At 49.3% G+C, this 17,507-nt stretch overlaps 2 protein-coding genes across 19 annotated transcripts in view; one reads left to right on the forward strand and one right to left on the reverse strand.

The window, feature by feature from the left end:
- Positions 1-404: 404 nt before the first annotated feature.
- Positions 405-5,037, reverse strand: LOC149747930 (uncharacterized). 2 transcript variants are annotated; one of them, XM_089920103.1, is made up of 2 exons: positions 4,177-5,037; positions 405-1,943 (listed from the first exon to the last, which is right to left on the reverse strand). In XM_089920103.1, the coding sequence occupies exon 1, from the start codon at positions 5,000-5,002 to the stop codon at positions 4,190-4,192; it is 813 nt and encodes a 270-aa protein (XP_089776229.1). In that variant the 5' UTR covers positions 5,003-5,037; the 3' UTR covers positions 405-1,943; positions 4,177-4,189. The 2 variants fall into 2 exon arrangements, with proteins under 2 accessions (XP_089776229.1, XP_089776228.1); XM_089920102.1 differs by having other exon boundaries at positions 405-2,537.
- MICAL3 (microtubule associated monooxygenase, calponin and LIM domain containing 3) overlaps positions 4,194-17,507 on the forward strand; it is a 174,059-nt gene continuing 160,745 nt past the window's right edge. For 9 of the 17 annotated variants that reach the window (XM_089920082.1, XM_089920081.1, XM_089920078.1 and 6 more), the window contains exon 1: positions 4,439-4,563. The gene's annotated coding sequence lies outside the window, so the exon portion shown is untranslated. The other 8 variants (XM_089920087.1, XM_089920089.1, XM_089920091.1 and 5 more) reach the window with 2 other exon arrangements.

The following is a 17,507-nucleotide window of genomic DNA, read 5'->3' on the forward strand; positions in this document are numbered from 1 at the left end:
TCTCTTGTTGCGGAGCATGGGCTCGAGGCGCGCGGGCTTCAATAGTTGTAGCACGCAGGTTCAGTAGTTGTGGCTTGCGGGCTCTAGAGCACAGGCTCAGTAGTTGTGGCACACGAGCTTAGTTGCTCCGTGGCATGTGGGATCTTCCCGGACCAGGGCTTGAACCCGTGTCCCCTGAACTGGCAGGTGGATTCTTAACCACTGTGCCACCAGGGAAGCCCCTGATCAATTTTTATTTATTTATTTGGCTGTCCTGGGTCTTAGTTGCAGCACACAGGATCTAGTTCCCCAGCCAAGGATTGAACCTGTGACCCCTGCAGTCTTAACCACTGGACCGCCAGGGAAGTCCCTGATAAATTTTGTTTTTAAAAAAGATACATACAAGGGGACTTCCCTGGCGGTCCAGTGGTTAAGACTGCAGAGTGAACGGGTTAGATCCCTGGTGGGGTAAATGCACTGCCAAAAAAAAAAAAAAAAAAAAAAGATACATACAAAAAAAGAAGATACATACACATGTACACACAAAAAAGTATAGGAAAAAGCATATATCAAAATTATAAGGGACTTCCGTGGTGGCGCAGTGGTTAAGAATCTGCCTGCTAATACAGGGGACACGGGTTCGAGCCCTGGTCTGGGAAGATCCACACGAGCAGAGCAAGTAAGCCCGTGCGCCACAACTACTGAGCCTGCACTCTGGAGCCCCCGAGCCACAACTACTGAGCCTGCATGCCACAACTACTGAGCCTGCGCTCTAGAGCCCGCGAACCATAACTACTGAGCCTGCGCGCCCTAGAGCCTGTGCTCTGCAACAAGAGAAGCCACCGCAATGAGAAGCCTGCGCACCGCAACCAAGAGTAGCCCCCGCACACCACAACTAGAGAAAAGCCTGCGTGCAGCAATGAAGACCCAGTGCAGCCAAAAATAAATAAATAAATAAATTTAAATTTAAAAAAATTATTAAAAAAAAAACAACCGGGGCTTCCCTGGTGGCGCAGTGGTTGAGAGTCCGCCTGCCGATGCAGGGGACACGGGTTCGTGCCCCGGTCCGGGAAGACCCCACATGCCGCAGAGCAGCTGGGCCCGTGAGCCATGGCCGCTGAGCCTGCGCGTCCGGAGCCTGTGCTCCGCGACGGGAGAGGCCACAGAAGTGAGAGGCCTGCGTACTGCAAAAAAAACAACAAAAAACAAACCAAAAAATCAAAACAAAATTGTAACAGTGATATGCCAGTAAGAGGAATGGCTAAATTTTATTTTATTTATTTTTGTACTTTTCTCTATTAAAAAATTCTAAATGATGTGCATGTTTTACTTTGGAAATCAGAAATTTTCTTTTTCTTAAAAGGAAGACCACACCACAGTGCTTCCAATGGCCAGATTATGGACTGGCATCCTCCTCCCTACTGTTTGGTTCGTGTCCAGTTATTTCTGGGTATCCTCTGTCTCTCCACCTTCCTCCCGAGCATGCACGCCCTCTCCCCACCCCAGCCCTCTCCCAGAACTCAGTCCTGTGCTCGTCCTGCTCTAGGGCAGGGGGATTCCGACATGAGCTTGTATGTTTAGCTGGGGATGGAATCCCGGCACACGCCTCTGAGGAGCTGATCCGATCCACTCCGTACCAAGGGGGTCTGATGTTTTCCACACTCATCCAGCCAGTAGGTACAGGCTTCATGGGCGATCCATCAGGACAACCTCACACAACCTGACAGTTGTTTGCTCTCAGTCGGTGCCCAAGAAATGCTTGTGCTCTCTGGGATGAGGAAAGACAGGAGAGCTATGGGAGTGAAAATTAACTGGATGGACTAGGACTGGGCCAGGCAGAGAGAGCGACTTGGAAATACTTGGCTTCAGGATGGCCGTGCTCAGTCTTCTCGATCAATATTAAAAGTTCACTGGCTCCCAGGCCATTTGGCTGGCATGTCCATCCCTGGGGGGCATTTCAGCAGCTTAAAAAGAATGAAATCATTAGCCCAGCTTGTGTTTTAGGGCCGCATCACGACTGTCAGTGGAGCAGGGTATTTCACTAAATGGCAAATTAGAAAGTTCCCCGAATTGGGGGCAGCAACCCTGTATGTAGAAGCCCCTTCCTCATGGGCGTGGGGCTGATTCTGTCTCCAGGCAGAATCAGTTGAGGGCAGTTTTTGTTGCCCTTTGCTATTGAATTTGCCAGATGTGTCAAAGACGTGATCTCATTGACGAAGTACAACCAATAAACCAGTGAAGTGAAATGCACGGTGCTTCTCACCGTCCGTCCTTCTTGGCTGGCTTTGCCCACTGTGAGCACCGGCTGTACCAGGCTCCTGGTCCCACAGTTTGCTATTTTGTATTTGTTCCCTTTTTGCTTATAATGGCTCTCTACTTGTTACATATAAAAAGGCTGTGTTCACTCAGGGAGCAGGTGTTGCAGGGGGAAAATCCTCAACTTGGAAAACCAGAGGCCTTATTCACCAGTGTTGTGACAGCAGCCAAATGCATCAGCCTACACGCAGCTTCGGCTGTAACAAACTGCTCCTAACCGTCCTGATGTGATTGTTTTGAGGCTGAAATGATATAGGTATAGAGATCAATGTAAAACACGATGTAGGTGTATCACATTATCTTTTGTACAGAACGCAGTTGGTTCTGAAGAAATAGGAGATAGCGTTGCATTGTGGGGACTGTGAAGGTAGGCACTGGAGTTAGACCCCCACTTCGTGCACTTGGGCAAGTCAGCTCTCCACGCCTGCCTGAGGCTGAAATGAAAGCACTTCCAAACAGTACCCAGCACACGGTAAGCATTTAATGAACGCAAGCAGCTTCCGCTGTTGCTCCTGTCCATGAAGGAGGGAGGCATATATGGCAGTAAGAATTGCATAGTAGGGCGGAAAATCAGGGTTTGGGGAGCACAAAGTAGAAGTGGGAACTCTATAAGCCATCAGTTTCTGTTCATCCGTCTGGGAAGGCTTCATGGAGGAACTGGACTTTCTAGAACTCTTTGCATAATAGTTGGAAGATGAGTTGTCTGGCTGGGGAGTGGAGCTACTAAGGGTGCCCCAAACACCTGATACAATTTGGAAGAGGGTTGAGTGGGTGCAGGGTGAGCAGCTGATGGGAGGTTGAAAAGTTCTGAAAAAGGAAGGTGGAGTTGGCCTTAGGCTTGGTACCAAAATGTAGGCCTGCTGCCAGTGTAAAGCTCTAAAACAGAGCAGGTGGGACCCTTACAGGACATGTTGAAGTCTTGAATTTGACAGGCAGTGAGACTGAGAGCCTCACGGGCCTTGCAGAGTTGAATGGCTGCTGCAGACCTGAGGTAGTGACCAGCACTTTGGCAACTCTGGTGACGCCTGACCAGCAAGACTTGTTGCTGAAGCCAGGGATTCTGGACAGTTCAACAGGCGAATGAATTATTAATTGAAGCTTTGTCTGATTACATGGAGGAAGAGAGAAGAGGAGGAGGTGACTCTTGGAAGAGTATAAATTATTGGGAAGAATGTGGTTCTCCACATAGAAGAAGAATGCTCTGCTTTAAGAAAGGGACCCAGAAAGGATATTGACTTTGTCTTGACAAAAGGTGAGGTTAATACCGTCTATATCAAGGAACTGGTGTCAACTTTCAACTTTGGTTGAAAGAAAGTCTACTCATTTTCAAGCAAAGCTCTTTAGGAAGATGCCCCAATTTGAAGCACATATGTAAATATTGCTAATCCCATGCAAAGGCTCATAGGCTCGCAAAGTATGAGAAGGACCATCAGAGATCAATTCTAGTCCAATATCCTCATTGGATTAGATAACTGAGGCCAAGATGGAGTAACCTACCGAAAGGCACACACAGATATCTGCTTCAGTTCTCTCCATATTTTCTTTTCGCTCTCTAATCCCGAAACTTGAGGATCCCCAGTCTCTTTGTTTCCCTTCTTGATAGGATCAGAAAGAAAATTCCAGTTGTGTTGTGCGGCGGCTACTGAGCGCAACGAATACGTGCCCTTTAATCGCACCCTCTCTCCTCCCCATCTGGCCTGCTTTGATGTGCCCACCGTCCTTTTCCATTGGCCATTTCGCGCGGTTCCTCGCCCCCTTCTAAGGTTATCAACCAATCAGCTTCTCCCTGGACCCTCGGGGCGGGCTTTGAGGAATGTACCACTGGACCCGCGGGGAAGGGGTGGAGAGGAGGAAGGGTGTGGCGGCGGCTCCTTTCCTTACCTTCTGCATAGAACTATGAGCTTCTGGCAAAGTCGGAGCCTACCGGTAGCGACGGCGTCCCTGGGGATAGGAGGCAGAGCGGGTTCCGGAGGCGCGGTGATGTCGGCGCCCCGAGGCCGGGGTCCGGTGGTCGCGCCCCGGGGGCTGCAGCCCCGCCCTCACATGTGCCCGCCCCGCCCGGCGGCAGCGCTGCTACCTCAGCAGCCGCCGCGGCGCAGCCCGCGCGGGACGGCGAGCGCTGAGGAGCGGCCGTGGGGTGAGGCACTGGCTGTAGCGGGGTCGCCGCGGGGCTGGGGCGCCGGACGCCGCGGCCGTAGGGCCGAGGGGCCGAGGTGCGAGACTGCGGGCTGCTGCCAGGACGCCGGCGCACTGAGGCATGCGGCGGAGGTGAGACGGGCTCTGGACCGGGCCGGGACCCGTGCGGGCCGGGCGCCTCCCTCTGGCCGCCGCGGCCCCGGAGCAGACGGCGGGCTCGGGTCCAGGGCGGCGGGCGGCGGGCGGGAGGCTCGGCGCGCTTGCCGTGGGCGCTGTCCGAGGCCGGGCACGAGGAGACCCGCAGGCCGCCCGCGAGTCCGCGAGCGGACGCGCCGCTGAGAAGCCGCGCCGGGGAGCGCGGGCGCGGCGGGGCCTTGACCACTCGTTTTTCCCGTGGCCCCCGTCCCCTCAGGTCCCCACGTGTCCCCCATCCTGTGTCCCCCTTGTCCCTCCTTTCCTCCAGGTCCTCCCATGTCCCCCATTCCCCTTCTCCTCGTCCCCTCGTCTCTCCGTGCCCCCCATCCCCCTGTGTCCCCATCCACCCGTGTTCCCCATCTCCCCGTGTCCCCATCCCCCCCGTGTTCCTCCATCCCCCCTGTCCCCCTTGTCCCCCATGCCCCCCATCCCCTGTGTCTCCCATCCCCCCGTGACCCCATTCCCCCGTGACCGCCGTCCCCCGTGTCCCCATCCCCTCGTGTTCCCCCGTCTCCCGTGTGCCCCTGTCCGCCTGTGTCCCCCCGTGTCCCCCCGTGCCCCGTGTGCACCCCGTCCCCTAAGGCGCACGGACCGCCCTCGTCTCCCGATTCCCCTCCACACTCAGTTTAGGGAAAGCGTCTCCAGCCCTACACTCCGCGTGTGAGGTCTAAGGTGGCGGCTCTTTACCGCAGGCAGCAGTTACGGCCGACATCAGGGCTTAGTGCCGAGAGATGGAGGTGTCTTGGGAGCAGTGTTTCTTCAAGGCTTACCACCTTCTCATCTTCTGGGTTGTGGATGGAGAGATGGCGTGTAAACTTTGCAAGTCCCATCCGTGTGACAGTTTGCCAGGGAGACAGTCGTTTGGATCGCACCCCAGGGTGCGGATGAGGCGGGTGTTGTAGTGAGCAGGACCGTGCCCTTCAGTTGCGGGGCCAGCAGGAGGGCTGTGTGCGTCACCACCTGGCCACACAGATGCCAGTTCCTTGTTTCGGTGGTCGTCCTGTAAGCACATCTGTAAAGGTCGCTCAAGAGGATAGCACAGGGACCTCCCTGGTGGTCCAGTGGGTAAGACTCCGCGCTCCCAATGCCGGGGGTGCGGTCCCTGCTCGGGGAGCTGGATCCCGCGTTTTGCTTGGTGCGGCCTAAGGGATAAAAAAGAGGCTAGTATAAATTTCTTATTTGATCTTCAAACGGACTTGGTCAGAAACTTGTCTCAGGCTGTTGTGGCCCTACAGTGAATACTTCTTGTGCTCCAGGTTTTAAAAACTTTTTAACTTTTTGGATAGTATGTTAAATACCATGAGTTAATTCCAGAATTACAGGAAAAACAGGGTTTGGATGTTCCTCTTGCAAAGAATCTTTAGGAACTTGGACCTGATTCCTAGCTAAGCCTCCTTTTTGTTTGTGTTCACAGTACTAACCTTGGATGCCTGGAACTTGACTGCTTGGTTGTGAGGGTTTTTTCCCCACCTGGGATGGTCCAGGTGACTGCTGTTTCCTGGTGTTCTAGGTGTTGGGAAGAGAATGGGCTTTGGAGTAATGTATACCAAGTATTTAGTGCAATGCCTGACACACAGTAGATGTTTAATAACCACGAATGATTTTCTTCTTTCCTGTCTGGTTTTGGGAGACCCATGGATGATGAAATCAGATGCAGTCTTGTTTGCGTGCTTGCTTCTTAAGTTAGGACTAGTCCCCCAACCTCCCCACTCCTCTTCCCATCCCAACCCCTAGCTCTCACACCAAAATTTTTATGGTACATTAAAAATGAAACTCAAACCTCCAGACCTAGAAGTAAATATCAAACAAGAAAAAATTGAGCTCTTCCTTCCAGCTCATGTGTGCATTTTTTCAGAAAGGATGGTGTACACCGTGGAAGAGGTCTTACACTGCTCACACAGATGAATAAATGGTCAGAGTGGACCCTTTCTTGGGTTTGTTGAGAAGTCCCGTGGGTAAGGATTTTGGTTGTCGTTGGTTTAACCTGTCCGGGCAGAACCATAAACTCTTCCTAATTTCTCCTGGCATCGGATGTAAGAAATGGCCCAGAGTGAGTGACACCTGACCAGCAGGCAGGGCACAGTCCTAGATTTGTGGGCTCTGCCTCTGACCTGGGGTTTACATGTACCCCCTCCTGCTTGTACCAGGCTCCACGCGACCAGATTAAAAGGCTGTCAAACCCAATGTTCTTGAAAGAGTAAGTAGCACCATGGTTTATGTATGTCCCATAATATTGGGAGTCACATTTTAATAATAATCGTACTCTGGATTTATTTATTGCTTTTCTTTGAAGAAGTGAAAGCTTTTTCATCGCCTGTGATCATTGATTTGTTTTTGTCTCTGAGGTCATCAAGTTTAGTGCAGTGTGTTTTTCCTACCTTATAGATGAAGAAATGGAGGTGATGTGATTTGTTCTAAGTAGTGAGTTGATGCCTGAATTGGGCTTCAACTGAGTTTTCCTTCTTATGGAATTTCTTTCTTTTTTTTTTTTTTAACATCTTTATTGGAGTATAATTGCTTTACAGTGGTGTGTTAGTTTCTGCTTTATAACAAAATGAATCAGCTATATGTATACGTATATCCCCATATCCCCTCCCTCTTGCGTCTCCCTCCCACCCTCCCCATCCCACCCCTCTAGATGGTCACAAAGCACCGAGCTGATCTCCCTGTGCTATGCGGCTGCTTCCCACTAGCTATCTATTTTATGTTTGGTAGTGTATATAAGTCCATGCCACTCTCTCACTTCGTCCTAGCTTACCCTTCCCCCTCCCGGTGTTCTTTGTTCCTGTCCTGCCCCTAGATTCTTCAGAACCTTTTTTTTTTTTAGATTCCATATATATGTGTTAGCATATGGTATTTGTTTTTCTCTTTCTGACTTACTTCACTCTGTAGGACAGACTCTAGGTCCACCCACCTCACTACAAATAACTCAATTTCATTTCTTTTTATGGCTGAGTCATATTCCATTGTATATGTGTGCCACATTTTCTTTATCCATTCATCTGTCGATGGACACTTAGGTTGCTTCCATGTGGCATTTCACTGATTCGTTTGTGGGGAAAAAAACCCTCTTTTTTTGGAACCTGGAAAACTTAAAGACACCAGACCATTGTGCTTTTTAGATTACTAGATAGCTAAGAATAGTTAGCATTTGTTGGGTGCTTATGTGTGGGAGCCTATGCCATCACCTCATTTCTTCCCCACGACAGTGTACAAGGTGGGACGTTTATTTTCCCTGGTTTTACATCAACTAGGGTTTGGTGAGACCCAGGTCAAGGCAGTGACAGCAGGGCTGGCACTCAAAGCTGGGCTGATTCTGAAGTGTGTGCTCCTATACTGCATGCTTTAGTGGAGACTGGGGAGCAGACAGCAGAGTCTCTGACACCTGTTGCTGCTGCTTCTCTGGGTCTGATGGGCTGTGGTTTTACAGGGGCTTAGTTTTCTTTCTTTCTTTTTTTGTTTTAAATAAATTTATTTATTTTTGACTGCGTTGGGTCTTTGTTGCTGCACGGGCTTTCTCTCGTTGCGGTGAGCGGGGACTACTCTTCGTGGCGGTGCATGGGCTTCTCATTGCGGTGGCTTCTCTTGTTGCGGAGCACGGGCTCTAGGCGCGAGGACTTCAGTAGTTGTGGCATGCGGGCTCAGCAGTTGTGAGTCACGGGCTCTAGAGCACAGGCTCAGTAGTTGTGGTGCACGGGCTTAGTTGCTCTGCGGCATGTGGGATCTTCCCGGACCAAGGGCTCGAACCCTGTCCCCTGCATTGGCAGGCGGACTCTTAACCACTGTGCTACCAGGGAGGTCCCTGGGGGCTTTATTTTTCATTGAAGTAGAATAGTAGAAAAGATTCTGGGCTTTTCTTAGACCAGAAGCATTCTTTAGACAGATCATTAGTTTAGGAAAAATAGAGCTGAAAACGATCTTTATTTGGAGAGTGTGAAATATTTAATGAGGCCAGATGGGGAGAATAGGGATAGAGAGAATTGAAATGGTTTGTGGAGGGAGGAAATTTGTGATATTCTAACCCAGGGGACACCTTTAGTACACAGGCTTTTTAACTTAAGCGGCAGGTTGGAATTGTAAACCTGGAGGCATGGCACTTGGGCTAGAATCTGTGCAGTAAATAAGGCTCTCAGTTTCTGCTTTAGATGGCAGAGTTGAAAATCTGATTCTTCTTTGGTCTTTAACTTCCACAAATAATGCCGTACATTGTGGGAATGGTGGGGATATTGTTGGGAAATTCACCTAAACTCTCTGTGGACTTCCCCTTCCTCCAGCCACCCTTTCTGTCACCTTTGGTTCCACTTTTCAGAATTCAGCTCTGAACCTGTGGAATGGGGTGTGGTGGTGGAGGGCATCGGGCTCCGAGGTGCGTGATACGCACCAGGGGACAGAACAACATCCCTGCCCCCTGGGGCTCAGCTGCACATGACTTGCTGTTTTCTTGGTGTGGGCTTTAGCTGTCTTGAGGTGTATGGTCATTGTTATCAAGAAAGTGGGGAGGGAGGATAGGAAAACTATCCCCCTAAACCCTGCAGTTCATTGACTCTTTGTCAGTGTCAAGTTTCACACAGAAGAGAAAATTGCCACAAGTTAAAAAAAAAAAAAAAAAAAAAAAGAAAGTGGTGACAATCAGATTAAAGAAGGGAGAAGAAGTAGGACTGTTGGTTTGTACCTGGTGAAAGGTGGAAGACAAAGGGCAGAAGCTTCTGCTAAGGGGTCAGGTCCCTGGCAGGAGCGGTGCCTCCACAGTGTCTGTGCCGGAGGACGGACAAGCTCGTGTGGGTGTGTGGATGAACACCAGGAGAGTGGTCTTTCTGCGTTAGGCGGGTCTACAGAGGCCTGTTTAACCGTTGACCTAGTGACCTAGTGAAGGGTCTGGTCTGGTTAACTCTGGAAGGAGAGGAACAGTACTCCGTCAAGTGGTTAACTAGTAGCTTTTATTGATTTTTTCCTTACTGTTAAAGCAAATAACTACATGAAAGGCGGAGTGAAACTTTGGTTGGTCCCAGCTTTGCCCTGTCTCCTGCCCTGCCTCTTTTCTGTTGCTGATTTAAGCAAAGTATGGAGGAGGCCTGAGTCCCTGTGTCTGTGCTGGAGCTTGGGAGAGAGAGGGGCAGAGCAGCCCAGAGGGAAGACCAAGGGCAGGCAATACTTCCTCCGGCCCCGGCCGCCCCCCGGATTATACCAACAAACCTCCACGCAGGTTGTCCCCGGCCTACAAAAAGCCGGCTTACAAAGGTCCCGGCTACCTTCCTGGCTGCCTTCCTCACAGCACCCACCCCTATGACCAGGCTGCCTTGTGATTGCCAACGCTGGGTCTGTGAGTAGCAGAGGAAGAGAAGTGGGGAGAGTAGCATCCCGATGGTGGCGTCTGCAGTCCCGCGTCCACATCGTTAGCTGTGTGCCGGGCCTGTTCTGAGTGGGTGCATGGTGACCGCACTCAGTCCTCCTGGCCGTCCGAGCGGGTCGGTGCTGCGATGGCCCCTGTTTCCTGCACACAGAGAGCTCAGTGATTGTCCCGTTAGAAAAGGTGGACTTAGGCGTCATTCAGACTCAGGCATTCGGTTCTGGAGTTGTGCTCTCACGGACCAGTCAAGGGCAGCTGACTTACCTCTGTCATGGGGGTCAGCCCTTCCTCTCTTCCAACCTTCCCTGCACTGTTTCACATTGTCCCTCTCTTCACTTTTGAGTTATCTGTTTGAAATGCTACAGGAGAGATGCGTTTAGGTTAACTCGCATATTCCTTTAAAAAGGGGGCAGGGTCAGAGGAGGTAATTCTGAAGCATTCAGAGGGGAACACAGGTGGGCTTCCCAGAAGGGACACTTAGTACAGTGTAGTCTTCGGGGACCTAGTGGCTGGGCCATGGGATCTGGAAAGAGGGTTGATTACAGGTCTGCTGTCTGAAAAGCTGAGGAAACCCTTCCCCTTCCCTCCTCTACTTTTTTGCCTGGCCTGGGTTTCTGATTCCCAAAACCTAGAGCTCGCACAAACCCTATCATTGCCCTAGCTCAACTACTTTATGGATAATTTTTATTTAATTTATTTATTCTTTTCTAAACGAGGTAGTGTGGGATCCTAACCACTGTTTGGAACAGAACCTTTTACCCAGTTTGGTCGTGACTGGTCAGAGTCATTTGTTTCCCTGTGAAAAAGGAAAAGGAAGTATTTTAACTAGTGACATGGTCATGTTTCAGTTTGTTTCCAAAGCAGATAGGCTTTTGTCAAAACCAGACTTGCAGACATAGGGAAAACAAATCAACCTTCTGCCTTTGGCATTTTTAAGCACCCTTAGACAAGTAGGTACCCTGGGTAATTATATAGGAGTAGCCATCACCTACCGAGCGCTACGGTGGGCCAGACACAGCCCAGCGCCTTATGTGCACGCACCACGTCTAGTCTCCTGCTTCATACCAGGGAAACTATTGCAGAGAGGCTAAGGTCCGTAACCTTAAATAAGTTGCTGAGGCTGGATGACTCCAAATCCTGTGCGTCTAATCACCTCGCTGTAAGGTGGCATGTTGAGGGAGCAAAAAGAAGAGGAAGCAAGGAAGAAAAAGGCAGTATGGGGCAGGGAGAGAAATGGGAGAGATGGCAGTGTGCCTGGGCCCCCAGGACTCACTGGACGCTGTGTGCCTCAGTGGGCTGAGCAGGGCCCAGAGACTCCTCAGACCTCGACCACCCTCAGGGAGCCCGGGGACAGAGGGGCTGGAACCTAAGAGCTTTGACTTTCATGCTGGGACTTCCTCTTAGCACATGTTTATTGAGCAGCTGCTATATGTAAGGCACGTGCCAGACAATAAGACGCTGTCCGCCTGCAAGTGGGGAAAGCACAGATGCAGAAAACCATAATGTGTTATGATTAGTGGCTCCACTGGCCAGGGAGCCCTGAACATGGAGTGGTAAGAAAATTTATACTAACGGGCAAAATATTTTTTTGTCCATTTGGTTTTGTTAATTTCGTACACATAAGATTGAGAATTTCTAGAATTTACCCCCGTGGCTATTGTTTCAGGAATGTTTGTATATTTGCAAACAGCGGATCTGTTTGCAGCTGCTCTCTGAGGAGCAGCCCAGCACCTTGGCTATAGGAAAGGCTGGGGCCACCTCTCCTTCCTGAAGGCTGCCCTTTGGCCCAGCACCACTGCCATCTGTGGCTTGTGCTGCTTGCCTTGGAGGTGCCAGTGCTCTGGGCTGCTGGAGTACCGTTTCCCAGGTGCTCTAGCAGTGGGAGCAGTCGTGAGCAGGGAGGCGCTTAACCGATGCTTTGGGAATTAGATTGGACCATGTTACCTCTGAGGTTCCTTTCTAACTCTAGGACCCTGATACTGTGCCTACAGGGACCTGAGAACTCTGTGGTCGCCTTGTGCTGGTGCCTGCCAGCCCTCCCACTCCTCCTTCCTTCAGTATCTCTTTGTCATGTGCTGTATTTGGAAACTGATCTATTGTGGGAAAGGCCTAATGGGACTTCTTGCTGGATATGCTCAGTGAGATACAGTTTTTGCTTGTGTTTTAATCTTTTATTTTAGAAGACCTTTGGATCACTATGATCAAGTCCACTCAAACAGAAATTACTTACATCTCTTGGCAGTGGTTAAGCATCTTCCCCTCTGCTCCCTGCTGTATTGGTTGAGTTGACTCCATTTGGTAATAACATTTAGGACCCTTTCACATGTTGCTAATGAAACATTCTCTATGTCCATGACCAGTGACCTCAGAGAAGGGTTCATCAGCTTAAAAATATCCTTGCTTCAAGCAAAGTTGCTGTATGAAAATGTGGATTGACCTCCAAAATATAATTGTGTGTATCTGTACTTATTGGCTTTAAATTTAATTCTTCACAGTAAAGGAATTTTGCAGCAGAATTCCTTCTTAAGGAATTCAGAATTTTGCTTTTCTGTATACAACTTTCCCAGGCAGTCTGATCTTCCACCTTTGGTGGAAGTAGCTGCCTGTCACTTTTACCTGCCTTGCCCTCTCCATGCCCTACACAGATGCAGCCTCAGAGCTGCAGATGGTACTAACCCCAGCCCCTACGGGCTTCCAAGCGCTGTCCTGGCTATCTGTCAGGTCTGGCAGTGCCTGACTGGCCAGCCTCTCCGCATGCAACATTCATTTGCACCCCAGGAGCTGTCTGGACCATGGTGCAGTTGCTCCCCTCTCGTGCTTGTTTCCAAGCTGCTTCTGCAGGCTTTTATGAGGCCCAGGTGCTTGGGCATATGCACCAGGCAGGAAGAGCCAGGGTGGAGTATAGATTGTTCCCTGGTAGGACAGTAAAGGAGGGCAAGGGATTTGGCTGAAAGCCTTACTTATATTAAGGTGTGGGAAAGGTGGAAAGGCAACTAATTTATCCGGAGTATGCTTTATCAGTACACTGTCATGACATGACAGTCTCCTTTAATCCTTATAACAGTCTTGGGAGGTTACATATATGATGCCCACTTAACAGGCTGGGAAACATGAGGCTCAGTGACGTTAGGTTGCTTGCCTGAGATCTCTTAGCTGGTGAAGAGTGGAGCCAAATTAGATTAAAACCCAAAATGTGGGAGTGAGTCTCTGTTTTCCTGATTCATACCTGGTCTTTGCAATCTTCAAGCCCCACTTCTCCATGCCCAGGTTTCAGGGGTTGCCTGAATAATCTTACCTGAGAAAGAAGTCCAGAGGGAGAGGAAAGAAAGAAGGAATGACATTTTCCCGGGTTCCATGTCACTGTAAAGAAAAAAATCTTGCCTGCCATTCCAGTTCTACAAGGATCAAGCCATTAGCCACTGCAGTTGCCCACTGACAGTGCAGCCTGAGAGGAATTCAGGATGGAGAAAAACAACCATTCTGTGCTTTGGATGTGCCGGCCCCTAGACAGTTAAGATGCATATCTCAGGAAGAACTTCAGTGACCCCAGATTCTTGCATCTTCCCATACACAGAAAAGCAGTAAAATCGATAACTCATCCTTTTATGCTTGACTACATGTTTCTCCCAGCAAAAAAGTTCATATATACCCTGGCTCTTCCCTCTCCTCTTTGGAGCAGCTCCTCAGAGCTGTCAGAGAGGCTGTCTCCCGGGCTGTAGTCCTCAGTAAGGTCCCCAAGTGAAACAACACCGCCTCGCTCTCTCTCTCTCTCTCTCTCTCTCTCTCTCTCTCACACACACACACACACACACACACACACACACACTCCCCAAAATGTGTAGTGGTAAGGAGCATGAACTCTGGAACTAGACTTCTACATCATTTACTAGGGTGTGTGACCTTGTATATGTTATTTAACCTCCCTGGGCCTCAGTCTCTCCATCTGTACAATAGCATGACAGTCCTATGTGCTTGGTGTGGCTGTGAGCATTTAGAATCCTGCCGGCACTTGATAAGCAGCAGTGACCACCCTGAGTGTTAGCTGGTACTGTTATTGACTGAAGGGACAGTCTCTGGGGGAGCATGTGTGGCTCCATGCTTACCAATGTGAAAGCACCCCCAAACATACCCCCCAACTGCTGCTCTCTGTCTCATTACTCTCTGCCTCATCCCTGGCTCTGCATTGTTTTTCTTATTAGCAACTCTTTGGACTTCCTGGAATAATTGGTTCATTAATTTATCATCTGTTGGGCCCCTTCTCCGCATGTTGCCCTGTACTGGGTATTAGGGCAGGGCCCAGGTTCCTAGAGGTATTTGACCTTGTCCCTGCTTCAGAAGATACAATATGAATGACAAGACAGTTGGGTAAAGGAAGAAGAAAAGCAGTGAAGTGCCAAATGGCACAGACAGGTGACTCCAGTCTTTGGGGAGAACAAGGACAATAACTTAGCTTTCGAGTCTTTATTACATGCACAGCGCTGGTTTAGATGCTTTACATGCACTGTCAGCCCTGCAGTCCAGGTGCTGCTCTGGCACCCCTGCTTTGCAGATGAGGGTGGACACCCAAGTGTCCCGTCCAAGGGCACATGAGTGAGAGGAGCTTGGGGTTTGGACCCTAGTCCGCTGACTCGTGGGCCTGCATAGGCTGTGTCCCAGCTCATTGGTGGGGTTGTCTAGGCGAGGTGAAGGGGTGCCTGGAGAGAGAGTGAGCACGGTGCACCAGGGCCTCGGTGAGGAGGCCAGCCTGGTGGGGTTGGAGTTGAGCTCAGTGTTCATGGACCGCGGAGCCACATTGGGTCTGGGTGTTGGGAAATGAGTGAGATGTGTTCCTTGCCCTCTGGAATCTTACTGTAGCTGGGGAGACAGACACACAAATAGATGATTTCAGTGTAGTGTGGTAGGGGCTGTGATGAGGGTAAGTATAGGGTGCTGTGGAAGCAGAGGAGAGGAAACCAGGAAATGTTCCTTTCCCAGCGTTTCCCAGCGTCTTGGAAGGCAAGTTAGCAGTGAGCTTAGCAGTTGAAGGCAAGAAGAGCTAGCTTTCTATTCTTTCTTTCCTTCTTTCTTTCTTTTTAAATTTTTATTGGAGTATAGTTGATTTATAATGTGTTAGTTTCAGGTGTACAGCAAAGTGAATCAGTTATATTTATATATATATATATATATCTCCACTCTTTTTTTGGATTCTTTTCCCATGTAGGCCATTACAGAGTATTGAGTAGAGTTCCCTGTGCTGGGCAGTAGGTACTTATTAGTTATGTTTTACATATAGTAGTGTGTGTATGTCAATCCCAATCTCCCAATTTATCCCTACCCCCCTTATCCCCAGTAACTGTAAGTTTGTCTTCTACATCTGTGACTCTACTTGTGTCTTGTAAATAAGTTCATTTGTACCCTTTTTTTAGATTCCACATGTAAGCAATATCACAGGATATTTGTCTTTCTGTGTCTGACTTCACTCCGTATGGCAAAGGCAGAAGGTAGCATGAACAAAGGCATGGCTTTTTGGGCTTTTCTTGCTAAAAGCAAGGTTGTTCACCTGGTCTGGTGGATGCCAGGTTGCAGTGTGAAGTATATAAGCAAGGGAGAGTTCATCAGAGGTGTTTGAACACAGAGCAACAGCACGGAAGTAATATTTTGTGTCAGTTAATCTTATGGAGTGGGGAGAGATGAGAGTCAGGCAAGACCAGCTATGGGAGGAGTTGGCAAATTTTCTCTGTAAAGGGCCAGAAAATAAGTATTTTAAGTTTCAACGGGCCATATGGTCTCTGATGCAACCACCCGACTGCTGTTGTAGTAGGAAAGCAGGTAATTGGTCAGTGAATGGGCGCGGCTGTGTGCCAATAAAGCTTTTATCCCCCACCCCCCAAATCTGAGTTTCATCTAATTCTTCCATGTCACGAAATAGTCATCTGTCGATTTTTTTCCCCAACCATTAAAAAAATATAAAAACCCCTCTTCACTTGCCGGTTGGATTTGGCCCACAGGTCATGGTAATAATTCAGGTGTGAATGACAAGAGACTAGATCAGGATGTCTGCGATGGAGATAGAGAGGCAAGGAGTTGATGCCAGGGGCGCTTTGGAAAGAAGACACTGATTAGATAGAGGAGATAAGGAGAGGGAAGAGACCAGGGGACACCCAAGTTTCAGGTTTGGTGCCTTCCCAGGTTTGGTAAAACTGGTCTTGTTTTACATGGGCCAAGAATATGACTTGATTCTGGAGAAAAAACCCAGAGATACTGATTCCTTAGGGGCTCCCAGACTGTCAGCACCGTGAATTCTCCCGATTGTCTCACACATGTCTTTGCTGCCTTGGCCTTCAGGTGCTTTAGGCAGGAGGTGGCTGCTGTAGCTGGGTCAGTGGGCCCACCTGTTTGTCGGGGCACAAGAAAAGTTTATCTTTTGGATAACTTTTTTAAAAAAATTAATTTTATTTATTTATGGCTGCATTGGGTCTTCGTTGCGGTGCGTGGGCTTCTCATCGCTGTGGCTTCTCTTGTTGCGGAGCACGGGCTCTAGGCGCTCGGGCTTCAGTAGTTGTGGCACGTGGGCTCAGTAGTTGTGATGTACAGGCTTAGTTACTCTGCGGGATGTGGGATCTTCCCGGACCAGGGCTCGAACCCGTGTCCCCTGCACTGGTAGGTGGATTCTTAACTGCTGTGCCACCAGGGAAGCCCTCTTTTGGGTAACTTTGGATGTAGTTTCAGACTTACAGATAAGTGGTAAGAGCAGTACTGGGAGCTCCCTTGTACCATTCCCTAAATTTGCTAATTAGGTTTTATTAATTATTTACACTTTGCCCCATTTGCTTTATCATTCTTCCCCTGCCGACCTGGGTTCACATTCCAGCTCTGCCTTTAGTGGCTGGAATCCTGGACCAGTGTCTTAATCTCTCCAGGCCTCGCCTGTCACCTCCCTTGTAGAGTCCTCAGTAGAATTTGATGAAATAAAATACACGAAATGCCAAGCGTGGTATCGCCTGGCTGGTAGCACATGGTCAGTAAATGTTAGTTCTTTTCCTTCCTCAGCAGCCCTGGAAGAAGTGAGTCAGTGAAGGAAGCAGGGAGGAGCAGGGGAAATCCTGAGTCTAGGTGTAGAGAGAGGGACAAAAACAGTGTGTCAGAGATGTGACCATGAGAAGGAGTTGTTTATTATCAAACTTTGACACTAAGATGAGGGTTTAGTTTTTTTGTTTTCTTGTAACTTTATTTTGATATAATTTCAGAAGAGGCAAGAATAGTACAGGGAGCTCTTGTTCCAGAAACACACATTGTTTTCGTTTTGCCCCATTTGCTTTTTCATATTTTTTCCTTCTCTTTGAATAAACTAGGGACATTGACCCCTCAATAATTGAGTGTTGTTTTCCTAGGAACAGGGATATTCTCTTAGATTTTGACAGGGAGCCTTAGGTTCTAAAATTGGGAAGTGGCATGGTGTGAAAGTACTTGGGGAAGATGGGCTGAAGTCCAGGGGTCCTGTGGGCGGGCAGTTTGGAATAATTTCCACTGGAGGGTGATGAGGGCAAACTGTGAC

The sequence above is a fragment of the Delphinapterus leucas genome, chromosome 11, assembly GCF_059928025.1.
Source record: "Delphinapterus leucas isolate spDelLeu-1000000601 "Yukka" chromosome 11, BTC_Dleu_Yukka2, whole genome shotgun sequence".
Lineage (NCBI taxonomy): Eukaryota > Metazoa > Chordata > Mammalia > Artiodactyla > Monodontidae > Delphinapterus > Delphinapterus leucas.